This window comes from Brachionichthys hirsutus, chromosome 15 (assembly GCF_040956055.1).
Source record: "Brachionichthys hirsutus isolate HB-005 chromosome 15, CSIRO-AGI_Bhir_v1, whole genome shotgun sequence".
Lineage (NCBI taxonomy): Eukaryota > Metazoa > Chordata > Actinopteri > Lophiiformes > Brachionichthyidae > Brachionichthys > Brachionichthys hirsutus.
Window position 1 is genome coordinate 8962737 of NC_090911.1, and position 19942 is coordinate 8982678.

At 44.1% G+C, this 19942-nt stretch overlaps 2 protein-coding genes across 2 annotated transcripts; both read right to left on the bottom strand.

The window, feature by feature from the left end:
* Positions 1-9278: 9278 nt before the first annotated feature.
* On the bottom strand, positions 9279-12779 carry selenot1a (selenoprotein T, 1a). Its single transcript, XM_068748693.1, has 6 exons — positions 12595-12779; positions 11579-11689; positions 10762-10888; positions 10208-10295; positions 9891-10053; positions 9279-9748 (listed from the first exon to the last, which is right to left on the bottom strand). The coding sequence occupies exons 1-5, from the start codon at positions 12726-12728 to the stop codon at positions 9932-9934; spliced, it is 582 nt and encodes a 193-aa protein (XP_068604794.1). The 5' UTR covers positions 12729-12779; the 3' UTR covers positions 9279-9748; positions 9891-9931.
* A 602-nt stretch (positions 12780-13381) lies between these two features.
* On the bottom strand, positions 13382-19942 carry kif2c (kinesin family member 2C). The gene is made up of 22 exons (XM_068748907.1): positions 19880-19942; positions 19672-19742; positions 19456-19550; positions 18998-19099; positions 18668-18716; positions 17944-18051; positions 17689-17802; positions 17186-17283; positions 16978-17073; positions 16824-16878; positions 16572-16734; positions 16310-16400; positions 16144-16207; positions 15788-15876; positions 15519-15661; positions 14806-15019; positions 14491-14601; positions 14309-14376; positions 14122-14194; positions 13946-14026; positions 13765-13858; positions 13382-13489 (listed from the first exon to the last, which is right to left on the bottom strand). The coding sequence occupies exons 2-22, from the start codon at positions 19730-19732 to the stop codon at positions 13428-13430; spliced, it is 2031 nt and encodes a 676-aa protein (XP_068605008.1). The 5' UTR covers positions 19733-19742; positions 19880-19942; the 3' UTR covers positions 13382-13427.

Genomic DNA, 19942 nt, shown 5'->3' on the forward strand with positions numbered 1-19942 from the left:
CGTATTCAAACAGCCGCCCTGCTCCTCTCTACACTGCAGTGAAGCCAGACCCAGGACACCCTCTCATATACTGCAGCTCCGTGAAGTAGAGGGAGGGAGAGAGGAGAGGGAGCAGAGAGGGAAGGTGGATAGACGGCAAGGAAAGGGGGGATGTGGGATGTAAGCAGAGAAGGAGAGAGAAATACAGGAAGGGAGGGGGAGAGCTGTTCAGCACAACTGCTCTCCTGATCCGCTATCTGCAACTCCATCTTTTTTTTTTTTTACATGTTTTTTCCCTCCCTGGCTTCTCTTCATCTTACCCTTAAAGAAACGAAAGGATTAAATAACTGTTAGAAATCTGCATCCTGATAAGGACGCCGGCTAGGTTTAAAATCGTACGATTGGTTGCATCAGCAGTGGGCTGAAAAGGCCACGCTAAATATAGACAGATAAAGGAGGCCAAAAGCAGAATCATTAAAGAAGCTGATCAATAACAGTGCCATAATTAAATGCGAACGTTTTGGATAAATGCAAACGTCATGGTTTCTGCATTTGTTAATTATTTGGCCCAAAGCAGAGCAGTGATCCCCCCCCTCAATGGTACGCTCTCACATCACAGATCTACGTGTGATGAGCCGTGAAAGTCTAGGAAGCACAGGGTTCACATGCAAAACAGAACTAAAAATACACACTCGCTGTGTCATGCTGCGGTAATGGACTGACTAAACTGCATAATGTTGTTGAGTCATCTTTCAGCCATCATCGGAATCAGAGGCCAAGATATCCTTTATCCTGTTCACGTTTCTCTATTGAAATCAGATACTGTATATGGACGGCCTCAGATGGCAGGGCTTCAATTAAAATATACTTAAAAAAAGAATCTATGTGTTTGTAAGTAGAATTTTATTATGCTTAGAAATATGTTCTGAAGGAAAAAAAACATACGTGTGCTGAATCTCTTTCTCGTCCTGTCTACCCCCGCCCAGAGCCAGCCCTTTTCGTCTTGTGATTAACTATAGAGAATGGACACATCCACATCTACAACAAGCTGAACAATCAGAGATTGCAGACCCTCGCCTCCAAGTGCCCTATCTCGCAATGTTAAAGAACCCTTTAAAAAAATCTAGAACCTGGATCCAGATCCGGCTCAACGCCATTCTCGGGGAGGACCGAGCCACGGACAGAACCTTGCTTGTGTAAAAAGTCCAAGTCGGTTGGGTTACTAGTTTTTGAGTTATGCGAGCGGACAGACAGACAAACAGAGACCCAATTGCAATACCCTCGCCTCCCCCTCGGCGAGAGTAACAAATGTTAATACACGGTCATTAGTACACAGAGAATGAAAACAATGAGGCAGTCATTCATGTCTTGCATTGTGTGACGATGGAGGGAGATCATCCGATAGCTTTAAGGGGAACACAAGGAGGCAAAGACAGAAAACCTACATCTTTATGCGGCAAATGCACCATATGTCTCCCATTCATGTTTGATTTGTCCATCCAGTGCGGACTACCCTTATTTCGCTGCCTTTGGTTTGTCTATCAAAGAACACACCTATGCACATTAGGTGTAACAAATGGCTTCCCTTCCGCCTCATGCTCAACCCCTTCACCAACTCCAGGTCTGTAAAGTAGTTCGTCTAATCCTAGAGGCATTTGACCGGACTACAAATCTCAATAGCACCCCCCCCCCCCCCCCCCACACACACCCAATTCTTATGGTTCAGCTTTAGGATTAAGACAACAGGACAGCTGCTTATGTATATTGAATCATTTATTAGAACCATTTCTTCAGGCTACAAGGAATCAAGTGCCAAGAGGATGCTGATGTGGCAAAAATGGAATTGGGTAAACCACTCGCTGGGAGTCCAGTGCTCGAGGGACTTCGGTTCTCTCAGCTGGTGCAGTTGCAATGGTGGCAGTTGTTGGCTTAGTTGCTTCTGGCTCCTGTGGTTCGAGTGGATGGGCAGGGTGAACATAGGGAGGCAGAGGAAAGCCGTATGGTGGGACCTCTGGTTGCTGATGCGCAGCCAGGGGATTAGAGTCGGCTGGCAGAGCGAATGGGAAGTGCCAGGGAAAAGGTTGGTAATGCGGGAAAGGAAGCGCAGCTGGCTTTTCAGTTGTGGGTACTGGCGCAATGACTGGAGGAGCTGCTGAAGCAACTGGTAGGTCTGCATGAAAATAGGGGAAACCTGGGGGGAAGGGGACTTGATAAATTGGACGGTCTGGTTTCCTTGCAGGTGCTGCTGTTGGTGCAGGTACCGGCTGAGGCGCCTGAAAGTAGGGAGGGTAGGGAAAGGGGTATTGCGGAATTGGAGGACTGTCTGGTTCCTTTGCAGGTGCATCTACTGGCAGAGGCACCGTGAAGTAGGGAGGGTAGGGGAATTGTGGAATTGGAGGACTGTCTGGCTTCTTTGCAGGTGCTGCCGTTGGTGCATCTACCAGCAAAGGCGCTTGAAAGTGGTGAAGAAATGGGTAGAAGTGGAATGGTGGCAACTCTGGTTTCTTTGCAGGTGCAGCAGTGACAGGCACTGCCTTTGTAGTTTGCACATCTCCTGGTCGAGGCGCTTGCATAAAGGGATAAATTGGGTAGAAGGAGAATTGTTGACCTGGAGGAAAGACCGGTTTCTTTACAGTTGGTGCATCTACAGGCAGGGGCACCGTGAAGTAGGGAGGGTATGGGAATTGCAGAATTGGAGGACTGTCTGGTTTCTTTGCAGGTGCATCTACTGGCAGAGGCACCGTAAAGTAGGGAGGGTAGGGGAATTGTGGAATTGGAAGACTGTCCGGTTTCTTTGCAGGTGCTGCCGTTGGTGCATCTACCAGCAAAGGCGCTTGAAAGTGGTGAAGAAATGGGTAGAAGTGGAATGGTGGCAACTCTGGTTTCTTTGCAGGTGCAGCAGTGACAGGCACAGCCTTTGTAGTTTGCACATCTCCTGGTCGAGGCGCTTGCATAAAGGGATAAATTGGGTAGAAAGAGAATTGACCTGGAGGAAAGGCCGGTTTCTTTACAGTTGGCGCAGCTGTAGTGACCGGCACTGCCGCTGCCATCACTGGAGGACGTGTAATGTAGGAAAAACCAGTAGGGTAGAAGGGCGGGAACTGGAGAGATGGAGCCCCCTCTGGTTTCTGGGTAGCAAATGCTATAGAAGTTTGCAACCCAGCTTTCGCACACCAAAGAGAGACTGGGATTTCCTGCCAACGCAGCGGGAGCACATAATTTTCACCCTTGGGAGAAATGCAGAAGGAGAAGTTTAAAATCAATGAAAATTCCATTTGAGCCACAATTGAAATTTACAACATGCAAAGAAGCTCACATTTTGAGAGCTGCAGCTAGTGCTTTCCTGCCATCCAAACTTAATATTCAATCAGAACAGTAGGCACATCAATTTGCTAAACCACAAAGATATTTGATTGGCACCAGGACCAATGTTCCCTCTAATTTCTCATGCATCTGAGCAAACACGAACTCCCCAAACAGTCCCTTGGACAACATCATAATACATTGTATTTTAAACGCACTTTATATTTGAAAGCAAATCTCAAAGTGCACAATAGTATAAAAATAAAAGCACATAAAAAGCAAGCGATAGAAAAACAAAAACCACGTGAAATCAATAAGCAAAGGATGTGTGTTCTGTGGTCCTGTGAGTCCTGGAACTCAGATTGCAATGGCGTCTATTAGATGCGTAGAAACATGTGAATCCCATTAGCTGGGGCAGCCAGTCACCGGTCACTCACTGACTCAGAGGAAAATAGCACAGAATTAATTTGTACGTGTTTGTTATTTTTAATTTAAGTTGGATTTCCTTTTGTGCACAACGTAGATTTTCGCTGCAGGAAGACCGCATCAGCTGTGCGCAATTACGCACGAGCGCACCTTAGAGGGAACGTTGGTCAGGACTTAAGCTTTCACCTCTTGAACCATGCTGCAGCCAGTATAGGGAACCAGTACAACAAGTGCGAAGGCACTCTTGCGTATGTTGTAGCCACAGGAGGACGGGACCTCGGACAGAGGCAACGGTGATTCATTCCCTATGAGAACAAAAAAATAAATAAATCTCAGTACCTCCATATCACGCAGTTAATTCACTGGTGAACATAGTTCTTGTACCTCGGTCCACTGCAAAATATGAAGTTCCAGGTCCCACTGCTCTAAACTTCAGCTGATCCCTAAAACACTGCAGGGAAGACACCAAACGCTTCCACGAGGCCTCTTTGACATCCGTATCCTGCGTTTGCCCTTTATGCCAGTCTGCCAAGACTAATAAGAAGCACACGTCACAATCCACCGAGATTCCTCTTTCGACCAAGTTAAATCAGACAACAGTCGGGGAGCCTCTCACCTGCAGAATCCTGCTGGTAAGTCGCGTCGTCCGCCACAGACGCGTTGGAACTCGTGTTCTCACCTGTGCTGGGAGCAGCGAGGCCCGATCCCCTTTCAAAAACTCTCCCGAACACGACTCTCCCCTCCTGAACGTTCACCGTCCTGGTTTCTTTACGCCCTTCTCGTCTACTTGATTTCTTCAGTCGTTGACAGTCCGTCGGAGGCACCAAAAGACACGTCAGCAGTAAGGCAGCCACGCAGATCACGCTTCTCCTCTTCCCTTTCGCCATCGTCACCGTCATCTGCAAGCGTCAAGGACAAAGCAGAGTTCGATAGACGCCGCTATTTGAATCGCTGGTTTTATGCCAGCAGGTGCAACAGGCGTTTACGCAACCAATCACAGCCTGCCCGCGGGGGCCTGAATGATTGGCTGAGTGATTGTCCTTAATTAGTTGGTATTGGTTTCACCTGGAGGGAGGGAGATGAGCTCATTTGCAAGGTTAAGATTTAACTATATTTTTCAGGTTAGAATGAGAATATGCGTAATTTGGAATATATTTTTTTTCTTCACATTTTTGGTAAACGAATGTAAATACACGAGCCATTAATTAAGGCAAAGTAATTACTTATTTTTAATTACTGTGTCATGTTCTTTGTATGCCTTCATGCCACGGAGGGTGATAAAAACAAAAGCTGTTCTGCCACCTTGTGGCGAAATGGTGTTACTGGTTCTATGAAACTACAGAAAGAAGCACGTATAAAGAGGATGAATTCAGGGCGAAAATATGCCCTGTACATTTTAAAGATGTATTCCTCCCTCAACATCACTTTGCTGAGGTCAGAGGAATTATGCGATATACTCAGAAGCTCGAGGAAAGCTGTTAAATGGGACGAGTATTTTGTCAAATCTACAAAACCAACAGCAGGCAGGGAGAAAAAAAAAAGTTGGCATATAAACTCACAGGACAACATTGCACAAATACAGTTCTTCTAAACCTCAAGTTCACATTGACCTTGAGGTGAGAAGGTCAGAAGCTTTTATATTTAAATTGGAATAAACCACACAAACTCAAACGAGCAATGGATTCCTAAAATCATATACAGTACTATGATTAAACTAAACATAACCTATTAAAAAAAACAAGGTAGAGTGCAATAAGATCTGATTTTTATTTTATTTTATTTTATGAAGCCCGGATCTAACCGGGCTTCATTGTTGTTGTTTTATAGATCTAATGTATGTAAAGTTTAAGTTTTAACACTTTAAAATGGTTGGCTGCTGTAGTGGATAATCCATCTAACATGTTAACATGAGAGCCCTGTTAAAAAATAATATTCATTAGGTATATTGGATTCTATTTTTGCTCAAGAGCAGTTGCCATTGTGTATAAATAAATTATTGATGTGGAAAGGTACATGTGTTGGGGACTCTAGGCACTCGACTCAGACCTAGCATTGTTCAGGTGATAAGGAACTCAGGTAAAGCCCCAAGTCTTTATAGGGAATTCACAAAAAGAGCTACATTCATGTAAAATATAAAGTCATTACGATATACAGCAGCTGTCCTTTTTATAATGTGTGTGGGCATTAAAACCAGTCAGCTGTAATAAATGCTAAGTCCCTCATTGCTACAGACAGCTATTCATCCCCAAGGTTACTGACAACAGCAGCGAGTGCGACACATTAAGGTGAGTATTGCTCAACGTGCTCTTCTTTTCTTTTGGTTTCACCGTAGTATTTTCCATTAAAACCAAAACCTGAAGTCCAGACTATTTATTTTAAACCAGAAAAATGCAGAAAGCAGAGGGCTGTCCACGCTCCACCAGTGACCCACCCAGCCATTGTATTGGAGCAGCAGGCATTCTGAGATACAATCGGGAGTCTGACAACCACAGGATAAACATACCAATCATTGTTCCAGCGGTATACGATCAAATTCTCACACATCATTGTAAATCTGCAGATTTGTGTATTTGTTACTTAATGCACTCCGTTAATCCAGCACCAACTCCTGCCAGAGTACGCAGTAAAATGTGAGTTTTGTGGACAAAGAGCCAAACCTTCACTGGATCTAGCGAGGATACCGCAGCCCGAGGTATAGGGAAGTGAACGTGGCAAAACAAACTCAAACTGATCTCCCTGCTGACCTCCTCCCAATCCTCTTTCATCCCTTTCTCCCAGACACCTCTGATCTTCTGCTGTGCCCAGAGGCAGCAGCTGCATGAGATGCTGGAGAAGCACAGATGTTTAGTTGGAGGGAGAAGCGGCCTGAAGCTCAGCATGTCAACAACACTGGGATGCGAGACAGACACAGAGGAGGAGGAGCTCCTCCTCCAAGGCAGGGAGATGGACGATCCCAACAAGTTCATCATGGACTTACAGAGTGAACTCGGGTACAAAAGAAAATCACTTTTATCCTCCATGCAGAAATGTAAAGATTTTTAATGAAATGGCAGGAGAACACACTTTTACTGCATTGAAGTCTAGAACATTTGTAATCTGTGTCCTTGATTAGAGAACAAGCAGAACCGACAGTCTATGAGGATAACTCAACCCAGATACCTGTGGCTGAGACCTGTGAGTATCTGCCTTAAATATATTACACCCAACCAGCATATAGATCTATGTGGAGACTGTATTTTGCTCAGATGATCAGAACCAAGCAAATCCATTGCGGCATTAAATATCCTTTTCTGATACTACTTCATTCTGTGCTGTTATTTAGCTGCCCCAGAATTAAAGGTGCTCAGCTTCCGGCTTTCTTGTGCAACAGAAAGAGGATGCTGGACAGTGTATCCAAGCACTGAAACTGAGGAGCACACGAATATAAACGAAGCGGAGGAGCAGCTGTTGATCCCTCAATGTGACCACAGGTCCCTTAAATTTGGCTTGTGCCATCACCAGGTACTAAGAAAATGATTTGTATTCAAATGTTTTACTAAAATTTAATGTTTTTGGCAGCATGAATGGGAGTGTATAATTAACTATGCATATTACAATATTAACTTTTGAAAATGAATGCAGGCACTGCCCCCATGTGGTCATTCTGTGTCATATCTGAACGCTTTTAGTAAGCATACTAAATATTTATGTATAAAAAATGCATGGATATTAAAGCTTCATAAAAGCAGTTTAGTAGTGTATCTCCATTCATTCTGTATCTTAAGTAACTATTTAGAAGCCTCCTTAATGTGTATTATGCTTTATTAACCAATTAATGTTGCAGCTGGTTAAAAAGAGGGACTTGATACCTGACATTTGAAGGGCGACTAGTCGGAAGGATGACCAAAATGATTCTGACGTGTTGACGGTGTGTAGGAAACAAAACGAGAGAATTAAGCACCTTTCTATCTTACATCTATATTTATCCACAGAATGGGTCTGATGTTCTGCAGAGGATTTATTGCAGTGGTGGGAAATTTCTCACTGTGTTTCCCGATGGCTCTGCTCAGGTCTTGTATCCTCTCGCCATTAGAGTTCCATTAAATCTCCAGATCTAGAGGGATCATATTAAGAGAACTCAGATCCCAGTGTTTGTCAGATTTTCCATATATGACATATGCTTGTGCAGCAGGTGTTCCCATCCTTATTGAAATGGACACAGTTATCCCTCAGGCCTCTTGGCTCTCATTGTCGTCACAGGAGAACATGGAAGGGTCTGCATTGTATATGGCGACAGCGACGCTCCACATCAACCGGTGAGAGCCATGTTCCAGTCCGATGGCAGGGCGACGTGTTACCACAGCAATGGAAACATTTGGTACAACGCAAAAGTGTTCATCATTTCCTAAAATTCATCTAACTGGTATTTTATTTCTGTGGCTGTCATAATCCTGAAAGCACACTTTCATACGTTTGTGTCGCAGGCTGAGCTTAAACAGAGCAGGTGGTCAATGTTTGAATGAGAATGGGGCAAAGGTTCGTCAGTGGAGTTGGAACAGCCGGAGTCTTACCCCGACTCAGCTGCACCCCATCTTCATGTCGCTCAACAGAAATGTCGGGGTCCGAGTCCTGGGGAGGGAACAAGCGTTTGTCTCCTTCCTGGCAGAAGGCCTGCAGGCAAAGTTCAGTGTGGGTAGCTGCTGCGCTCAGGTGATGCATCGTTCTCTCTTTTAAATCAGGCGTCATGCCAGACCTGAAGACGTGTGGCGTGTGCAACTCTGATTTATGCAAATGTTAATTAAAATCACTTTGCTTCCCTAATTTGTGGAACCTTTTTCCAGGATGGATGTCAGACAGACACACCACAATCTGTTTTAAAAGAGGGGCTATTTGTGTCGGCAGCCAGGATGAGGATTCTCTCGGCCATTAAGCAGCTTCACCAGTACCTGAAAACCCACTCCCATCACGTGATGAAGACCACACAAGGTCCTCCTCACCTCCACATCACCGCCCGGAGGCTTCTGGTCGCCAGTGCTGATGTGACAGAGTGAGTGACAGAGCACTTATCCACTGGTGCCTTCAGGACCATTGATTAACCAGTAGTACACAAATCACACTTCAAAGACCCGGTAAAAAAAAAAAAAATGCAACGACTCAACGTTTGTTTTTTTTCCAGAGGAAATGATCATATCAGAATTTGTTTTTTGTTTCTGTGTTAATATTTAGCACAACCGTTTAAATTGTTTTCTTGTGCACAACGGAGTGCATTTATTGGATGTCAGATTTCATCACATACATTTTATTAAACATGGAATGCACTTGCAAACCAAATTAAAAAAAAGCTTCGACCTTATTGTGGATCTCTCAGTGTGTTACCTTGTCCAAACTTTTACCGTCTAATTACAGTACAGAGCCTAACAACTTCCTGATTATATAATGAACAGACCTCATGACGCAGGCTTCTTTCAAAGGTGGAACGCAAAGAGTCCCCCCCCCCCCCCCCCACTAAGGCGTCTTTAAACTGAACAGGGTCAGCCAACTCCTACCAAAATCCACCATCTCTCACCAACCATCACACAACAGCTACACAATTAAATACTTACAAGTCTTTTATTAATCATCTTCGCCTCTTCCACATTATCAATATAAAAATTATTCAGAAGTCACACAGATGTTACTTTCACAAGAATAATTACCCAATTTAAGTGTTGCACTTCCGAAAAGGCTGAACTACTGTTAGCACAATGAACTTGGTTTTACATACGGCATGATTATTTACTTACACAGAACAACAAGTTAAGGATTATTAGTAACCAACCTTTTATTTGTTTCTTATCGGAACAATGATCAAATCTGCAGTAGTATGAATCGTAGAAAAGAAAAGAGAACGGTCAGCACTGTTGCTATGGATCCCACTCAGGCGTCGGGGGTGGGATGTCTCTAAGGGGCGTGGTGAAGAGTGATGGGGGGGGGCATCCAGTCTGTGCCGGCAGTCTTCCTGCCTTCAGCGCAGACCTTCATTAACATCACTTCACGGCCCAGTGAGAAACCCACCTCAGACCTATAGAGGAAGACGGGGAGGGGGGGGGGGGGACACACACCAGATTAGAAGGTGACAGTTCAACTAGTCAATCGGTCTCATTTGGAACAGCAACACGATTAGTATCAGTAAAAGAACAAGCTGTTAACAGTTCTGCACTTACATGGAGGGGCTTTTAGCGGCAGCAGGAAGTTAAAAGTCAGGTTAGGAGAGGTGTGATCCTGTGTTCATGTGAACATTCATCTTCATCTCGTTGTCCAGGATTTGCACAAGCTGCTGCATGGAGGGCAGGTGACCCGACTCGAGTTTTGACCACACTGGCACATCTAAAAAGGAAGACGATACTCGCTGTAATGTTCCATCTCCAGGAGTCTGCACTAACAAAGCTAGTCAGACTTGCGTGAACTGCATCGGAGAACGCGAGATCACCAAATGTCTCGTGCAGAGGCATAGCGGTTTGATTCGGTCCAACAGACTCACCGTTTAACGTGATTTCAAATGCGCCTGTCGACATCAAGTGGTTTTCAATCATATTGCTGAGGAAGAACACCATCATGCAAGCGTATATCTGAAAGAAAGCCACAACGCAAAGTGTTTGTTTGCCAATAATCCAGTTTTGCATTCTCCTTTTTTTTTTTAAAATGGCAGTTATTTGTACTGGCTTCGTTTTCAAGTTGCAAACTGCCTAAAGACATTCTGGAGTGAGTTTTAGGCAAAGTTTAAACCTAGTTCAGATCAAACAAATACCTGATACGCAAGTTAAAAGAAGCAAACGCCAAATGTTCCAGTTAACCAGCGACGGCATTCTGCTAGAAAGCGAGATGTCCGAACCATGATATTATTTGATTAGGAAATATCTGACCCTCTCATTCCCTAATTCTGGGACAAACCGGAGGACATTACGAGACATCCCAAACACGTGTACAGCTACGTATACGTGCTCCTTTCCTCCCTCTTACTCCATTGTCCTGCGGCTACAGATGAGAATTGGGAACTCTCCCACAGGATTGTTTATTGATTCCTGCATAGCTTACCTTATTTCCCTGGCCCCACTCCCAGATGCCGGGGGCCTGCATGCCAAAGAGAGCGAAGGGGTCCTTGCCGATAATTATCACCCCAATCAGCAAAAGTTTGAACAGAGACAGGAATGAAGAAATGTGTCTGGGGGGGGGGGGGGGGAACAAAAAAACAACAAATGTATTTTAATACATTGTAGACATGGCAACATAAAGCAGACAGTGGCCTCTAAAGGTAGAAAAGGCTTCCAGATTTATTCACAGCTTAAGTTGGTCGTGTTCCATAAACTCTCAGGCCTTAAACTCGGCCATATTTACTGTTGAAAAACAAAAAAATGGGACAGATCCTCTTAACACCTCGATAGTCATAACCAAATGGTCAAATTCATTTACCCGAGTAGCATAAACAGAATGTGGAGGTTGGCTTCCTCCCATACAAGTAGAACATGTTTTAGATTTAACACATGATAATAATTGTACGCCGGGATGAGCCGCCGCCTCTAGAGTGCCTGTTTACCACCTGTAAACACGACTGTCTGGTCTCTGAGGGGTTTAAATAGAGCCCTCTCAGCAGACTAAGGATGATACTCACATTGCGTAAGAGAGACAAACAAGCCGCTTCTTTTTTCAGGCGAGATCAAAGTACCTGGAATTTTATGTGATAAGGTGTGTTGAAAGTAACCCCCGTTTACACTGCGCAAACCTGCCTGGCATTCAAGTAAACTGAAGGGAAAATATAAAACCCCCTTTATGGGCTTAGCAGCTCAGAATGACTGAAAGTGTAAAAAGGATCAAATTGTAACACGACAGACCAACAACACGGTCCCTTTCTTACCGATAGATCGGTATTGGAAGATAGTTGTCCCCTTCGATGCGGATGTCCGGGTACCGCTGGTACAAGGCCTGCGTGTACTCCTCAAACACCCGCTTGTAGCCTCAGGAAATACTGTGCAAAAACACACAAACATTTAGATGAGGATTTTTAGCTTTCCTGGGAACCAACAACGCGAGAGAACCAGTTACACTAGATCTTACATTTGCAATATTGGTGAGGCAGTGTGAGATTTTCTTTCGATATTGTGATGAATACTTGCACAATATATACTATATAGGACAAACAAGAACACAAAAAGCCACAACAATGCAATGCTATCAAGGCTTGTGAATTTCACCTTGAACTCTTGCATATGCGAGCCAAATTATTATCTCTAGTTTCTAAATGACACATTTTTGTGAGGAAGTGAAATCCCAGTTAGCGGCCTACCGGTACTTTATTTCAGGTACCGTATACATAACTGTGCTAAAATAAACACTATAATCACGTGACATCGTTATTAGCATAACCCCTTTGCGTTAACGACCAACGAACGCTGTCAATGGTTTACGTAAGCCTGATAAAGATACTGAACGTGCGGCACTAGGTTCAAATGATTCCATTTGTCTTTTGACTTTAACTTTACAGCGAGAATCAGAAGACAAAGTTTAACTGCATCGACTAATTCTAAACAGCTGGTGTTCTTCAAAAGGATTTGAAATAATCCCATTGTCCATACAAGAGGAAGAGAAGATTCATCTCTCCTGTGAGCACAGGACAATGGCGTTTGATCTTAAAAGCCTTTACCAGCGGGCCATGTTTAAAAGTAAAAGTTTAGTTGTAGCTGAAAAATGAAATTTAAAGACACATAAAATAAATATCCCAATATGTATGGTTGGTGATTTGCTACCATCATAACGTTAAAATAGTAATGATAGCAATATGAAACTCCCCCCATGTCTTCCGGCCTACGTTGGTGTTAGCAGGCTGCTAAACTAGCTTGCAATGACTCGCCACTTTCTCGCTCGTTATCTTACCAAATTTGAAACCTGAGAAGCGGGCCCGCAGCGAACTGCATCTTCATTTTCTTTGCGCCGCTGGTGTCACCAGACGAGGCACAGCACAGCGAGAACACCCCCAAAGCGAGGAACGAAAAACGCAACCACTTCATCGCCTTCCGTGTCGGGGCTCGTCTCTCCGCTCAAAACAGAGGGGTTAATCTGTTTATCAATGGCTGGCCCCTCCCACTGAACTCTGGCCCTTCCTCGCTCTCATCCTGGTGTTCAAGCACCACTTGCACTGCTCCTTAGCGCCACCTACTGCTCTGGCTGTTCAACTGAACGGCATCACGGCAATAGTTCGGTTCAGTCTCTTCTCTTTGTTTCGGCGATTTTGACGTTAAAGATGATCGCTTGTGTTTTAATAAAATAAAATACATTTAAACATTGAAAACCCAATTTACAGATTCTAAAATCAGTTTAAAATACACAAACTCCAATTCACTTACCTTTCATGGCCGATACCAAGAACAACCTTTTGTTGATGATCCAGATTCCAGATCACCATGTGGATGGTGTAAATCCAACCAAGAGGCGAATGAGGTCTGCACTGAATGCTTTTCTCGTTTAATATTTTGAGTTGGAAGTGTTCATGATATTAAGCAATACAGTAAAAAGCTTAGTTGACAAAGCCCCCCCCCCCAATAAAACAAAACCACCTGGAGTCAACTTTAAATAAACTATAAACCTGTAAAACCAACAATGAAGATTCACAAAAACAATAAAAGATGATAAAGAGAGTTCAATTAAACTTTATTCAATAAAACCGTAACAAATTTAATAAAAACAAACAGAAGGTTGGCGAGTTTATTTTAATGGTTTTGGATCGCCAGGCTCTCCTGCTCCAGAGCCGTCTGCATGGCCAGCATCACGTCTGTGGAGCACACACAAAACTGAATCAAAGAAAAGCACGCTCATCTACTGAGACCACGACCTTCTCTGGGAATTAAATCTGAGGGCAGAGAGAGAGTCTGTAGCCGTGTGGATGGACATACACCATGTTGGCCTGAGTGAGAAGAGGAAATGTCTTTACTAAATGCAACAGCAGCCCATTTAACTGACTTCAGAACACTGTGCTGGTAAACTACTGGGCAGAAAACCAAAATCAAGCTGGTGGGGATAGGGGTTGCGTGTTTGGTTTAAACAAACCGAGTAGTTTTTGGGCGTGATCCAACATGTTGGGTAGTTCTGCCTTGATGTTGAACGAGGAGTCCTCCATCGCTGTGGCAAATTCATTCCCCCTCTAAGAAACAAGCGTGGTAAGTACTTAGAACACAAACCTCAGGAGAAATGACATCCTTTTTATCCAGTAAAGAATTGCAGGTACTACCTTCAACTGCCCGTAAACCTGTTCCTCCAACTCTGTCACTTGAGATATGGCGTCATACACACTGGTATCCGCAACAAATTCCTACGAGAGAAAAATCAAATGGCACATTTTCTTTCAAACTATTTAGAAGATAGTCGTGTTAATTGGGATTTTTGGCATATCTTGTGCAAAATTACCTCCTCTGTAAAAACGTTAACAGGCTCTTGTGTCTTGGCTGCTCTGTTGGCATTACCCTTTAATTCTTTAACTCTGTCAAAGCCGGCAGAAAATGTGTCATTTTCCCCGGTGTCGAAATGTCTTCTCATTTCACAATCGTATTGTAACACGATAAAGAATAAAATTCAAAGGCTAAAAAATATGTACCTGTCAGCATAGCGTAGTGTGTTCATTGTGTATTCACACGAAGCCATGCCTGGAGACACCATGGCAATCTGTGGAAAGAGGATTAACACACATACATGGATTAATTACACATTAATCACACTTAGTGCAAGACCATCATCTATTACGTAAGAACACCATAACACATTATTTGGCACACACACCATGCAGGTTCTGGACTTCTCTCCAATGAAGGAATCCCTGAGGACTTTGGTCAAAGTGCACAATCGGAAAGGAATGTGATCACGATTCCTTCCCAGTGAACGGATGCACTCCTACAAAGACAAGTAGATTATGAAAGCATTTCAGGTGAGATTTTCAACATCCGTTTGGTTCTGCGAGCAGATATTTAATACTAGGAACAGAGTTGAGGCATTAATTTGAGAAGGCCATAGTTTTGTCCGCACCCTAACCCAAGCGCCAGCCCCCCCGCCCCTCAAACCAAGGTAAATGTTTATCGTACAGAGAAAGCCGTCTACCTTCAGAGCCAGCAGGCTGCGATTGATCTCTGCCGTCTCAACCAGGGTGGTGCGATCGTTGCTGTTGACATCGATGCCACGCTCATTACCAGCCAAATCGACCAATGAAAATTTGCCGTGCAATGTGCCGGCGTGATTATTGCGTCGCAGGATAATTTGGAGGACCGCATGGGAGCGGGATGAGTTGGTGTTTGCTGAGGTCTGGCCTGATGTTCTGTGGGGGGGGGGGGGGCAATAAGACAGATGGGGAAATATTTTTTTGAAAAGAACGACGAGTGGCAGGACAATCATCTGAAACGCTGCACAGTATATGAAGATATCTGCCATTGCGTTAGTGAGCCTGGTGCAGATATCGTTTTATGGCTAACTGCCATGGAGAAACCTTGAAAGCCTCTTTCCATTCAAAAAAAAAAAGAAAAAAAAAAAAAAAAAAAAAAAGAAAATGGCTTCATGGTTCATTTATGTGTAAAGTTTGGTGAATGAGTAGTTTAAGGGACATCTGAACCAGAAGAGAAGACTACCATTCATAGTCACCTAAAAACATATCTCCATGGAAACCACACAAAATAAAAATCAGAAAAACATTCTAAATCACCAAAAGGCACATCTAGCTCAAGCTCACTAAAGCCAGAATGCACAGCTTGCTGGATATGCACCGGACGAGCCGAGCGCCCTTCAGACCGGAATCCTTTTCTCGCCAGAGGGATCATTACCTGCATGCGCTGCCAATCTGTATCATCTTGATGACCTCCTCTGCTGTGGACACAGAAACCTCTTCCAGCCCCACAACCCGAACCTGCTGTCGCTCATCCTCCAGAACCCGGAGCTTGGCCTTCTTGTTCAGTAGGTCAAACACCTAAATAAGGAGAGTACGTTTCACCTCAAGTATGACGCGAATAAGATGATATTCCGTTCAATGAAGGTACTCGTAAAAAAAAAATTAAAATAAATAAATAAAAGTATTTATCCCCCCCCCCCTCACTTTTCCATTGTAAATCTCAAAGAAGCTGACGAAGGCAGAGATATCCAAACTAGCATATCTGCTGTTGATGTAGGTGAAAACATCTTGTGCTAGAAAGGAAAAGATGACAAATTGTTAACAAGCAGTAAAAACAGTTGTCAAATCCTTAATATTCTACAGTTCAGAGGGTCAACAAAGGGACATGCATTGAACTGATGTCTTAAGTTTTTTGGAACTAATAATTCACGCAGAGAAAAACAAGCCAGAACATTTTCTATTGTTTGATTCCTGTCGGCCTCTTTAACATGAACTGCTAGATGAACCATTTACTTCATCAACTGGACAGCAATAAGCAGAAGACGTTTTTTTATTCTTACCTGCCAAGGCATAGATTCCTTTAGTGCAGTTCTGTTGTTTCCCTGTGAAATCGCCTCCCATTGTCTAGGGTGGGGGGGGGGGGAAGTGCAAAACAAGCAATGAATAAACTGCACCTATAAAAATAATGTACAAGACAAGTTAAACCGATATGTCGGGACGTCTTACATGAGATTTCCCACTTCCTGTCTGTCCATAGGCAAAACACGTGGCCATACCACCTTCAAAAATGGATTGCACCAACGGCTTCGCCGTGACCCTAAAGAAAGCAAAAGACGCGAGGAATCCTAATTCTGAAAGACGATCATAGTCTTAAAAATGGCAAAAGAAAGAAGACAAACTCAGTTTTTAAAGCATCCGATCGTATCCGGAGAACAATCAATCGATTACACACATTGTTGTGAAAGAATAGTGCGAATAAAGAAATTACTTGTAGACCAGGGTGTTGGTTGCGGTGTCATCAAAACAGTAGTCGAACTGGAAGACCTGGTTGTCCAGGTACTTGGTAAGGTCCACCTTCTGTTTTGGCTCATGAACCAACAGAGCACCGTTTCCAGGCACAGACACCACGTCGATCTCCTTTTTATTCATCTCTGAAGGAACAAATTAAGCAGCGTTAGGAACCACTCCATTAAGGTCGTGCTGCTTTATACGGGATTATTGGACATCATTCTTGACATACCTTGCTTGTTAAAGGGGCGCTTGCGAACACACACACAAATGCTTCGGGGCTCAATCTGTAAAAGCACACATTAAGAGCGCCGTTACTGAGGACTACGATATGCTATACGACAACAGCATATAGCTTTAGGCATTGTTCTAGGGTTCACGCTCACATGCTCAGTGGTTAGCAAAGGGGTCACGTGCATGGTCTCCTTGAAGTCCTGGATCATTTCAAAGAACTTCTGGTTTGGTCGGGAAGCCTCTCCAAGCTAAGATAAAATAGATGTAAAAATGTACGAAGGTTAAAAAGATCCAACAAATTCACACTGCTAGTTTTATTTGTCGTTTTATTAAAATAAGGAATACAAATGAATAAATCACCTTTCCCTTCTTGGGCTGCACTTCAGGGGGCTTCACAGCACGAGACTGCCTTTTGTTGTTGCCTTTGACCAACTCTTGAGCCACCGATTTTCTTCTGCCTGAAACGCAGAAGTTTTACACGCTTTTAATTTCTCACCTTTTGAAATCACCGCTCATCACCACATCGTACAAATGTAAATTGATTTAGACTTTATGAAGTGAACGTCCAACCGAAAGCAATAAAACAGAATGTTCCATCTTCATGCGTCCTCTTATTTCTCACAGAACATGGACACGTGAACATTTGTCTAAAATTGAATAAAAAAACAACAACTTTGCACTACAGAGCAGTCAGATTAAATATGTGATATAAAATACGTTGCTGCGGCCCAGCGATGAACTGGCAGGTTGTGCAGGTTGTAACCCCGCCTCCCTCCCATAGGCTGCTGGGACAGGTTTCCAGCAGATCCCACGACCCGGATGAAGCGGTGAAGAAAACGAATGAAGGAAAATGTGTGACTGACCGTTGGCTGTTTGGGATGGAGGCATCCTCTCAGGCTCGTTACTTTCCTTCCCTGCCTCAAATTTGCGCAGCAGCAACGGTTTGGCCTCGTTCTTTCGCCGCTGGTGACTCAGAGCTGATTGATAAGACAAGAGATTTCACTTGAGATAAACCGGACAGGGAATACGACACGTGCTAATACTTATTGACAATAATTGCATATTAAATGAATTTTTTTTTAGTTTTTTCACGTCTTTTTAGAAATATTGATACTAACCAGCGTTTACGGGGGCTGATGAAGACGGCAGATCGAAGTTCAGGACGGGTGCTTCAACAGGGGATGGGGCCTGGAACACGCACGTCTGCCTGGCCTGCGGCCGAGTAACTGGAAGCCCAATAAACCCGAGTCAAACAGCTGCAGCGAGAGAGCCAATGCCCTACATGGCGTTTAGCCAGCCGTGATCAATGATCAGTTTGTCACCATAAATTTAAATAAGTTCCATGAGAGCCCAAGCGTGACAGGAGCGATCACCACAGGAGGAAAGGAGTGTCGGTGATTAAATGTCCGATTATATCTTTGCATCAAAACATTCCACACACCCTGTACCTTTCATCAGCGATGATACAAAGCACCAATTGTTTTTCTTGTATTCATTACAACCCAGAACTACGAGCTGACGGACAAATAGATTGTGCTGCATGCCCAGAATTAGCCCAAGTCGTCCTTTTGCACCCCATGTGCATCAGAAACGCAAAATGAATCCTTGTGCAAAATTAGAAACCAGTGGCAGACCAACTCTTCTGTGGAGTGTGAAGCCCTGATCCCACCCAAGGACTGATTTTAACAACGCAATTTGTTATTTTATGCTAAAACATGCATTCCTTGCCAACCTGACTCTTCAGCGTTAGTGGCAGCTTTCGGAAGGAAACAAATTGTTAGGAGACAAACGGAGATGGCAACACACACACACACACACAAAAGTGAACATAAATGTACATACAAGAGGCAGGAGCAGGAATCCGGGACGAGCGGAGTCGGCTGTTATACTTCTAGAGAAGAGACACAGATGGAGAGGGCAGGAAAACATTTCCATCCAGGATTAATGCCGTGGCACACGACGTCCACCAATCCAAAGCATGAGTAAAAGAAGCATTAAATGTGTAATCATCGCCTGTAAATGAATCCATCATTGGAGCAAAGAAATAGAAATGCAATGTTGGCGAGAGAAGTAGAACACAACTCGTACGCGGTTAACTAACCAACCTCGAGGTCGAGGCTCTGAGCGTAAATGTCCATCTCTTTTTACATTGAAAATTAAGTTCACATTCACCTTCTCTGGGAACGCTGCAGGAGGCTCAGCGTCCCTGAGTGTGGCAGACTTCACACTTTCCACTAGTTCCGGATTGACGGTGCACAACTCGCTCACTTCGACCTAAACCACAAACCAGTCACGGAACACATCAGTAGGGCTACTTCAAAAAAACAATCGCAACGTACGGAATCAAAGAAAGGGCCATATCGGTCCTGGTGTGGGTGGAGTGCCGGCCAGGATGAGCGGTCCGATGGGGACCATGGGGTGGAGACAAAGCTTGAATTATAATGTTTGTATTGAACATTGGGAGAGGCAAAGGGTGAACAGATTAAGATGAGTTGAATTTGGGTGCAGAAGAGGTGAATGTGTCGTTGTGTGTGTGTGTGTGTGTCCGTGTGTGTGTGTTCGTTTGTCATAAACGCCAATCCGGGGTTTCACGCTTGCCCGCCGGCGTTGTTCGTCCCATCCCGACTCACCTCCTTTCCTCGGCACGTATTCCTTTCGTGCCATTCTAACATCAGCGTTGATCTTACAACGTCAACGGATTTGACCGTAGCCGAGTGAACGCGACCTGGTTGACACAGCAAGAAAAGCGTTTTATTTTTGCTCGGCACGGCTAGAAACGAAAAACCCGCTATACTTTGGAAGGAGAACGACGCAATAGAAAGCATTTATTTTGATCGTAATCTCACCGTCACTTCGGCTGATGTTTACAGACAGTCCAACGAGAAGCCTGGACAGGTGGCTCTCCATTATCGCCTCGCTGCGCCGTAACACACACGCAGACAAAACAAAGCTCACGTTAGCATTCCGGCTAGCGCTGCCCAACAATTACGTTGTGGTCGTAATAAAACGAGCGTTACGTGCTTGTTTATTCGACAACCGAACGAACCTACTTACACGCTTTTCCTTTCGGTTTCCGGGTTTTCTGTCACCGACTAACGAAAAACTCAAACTCGGCAC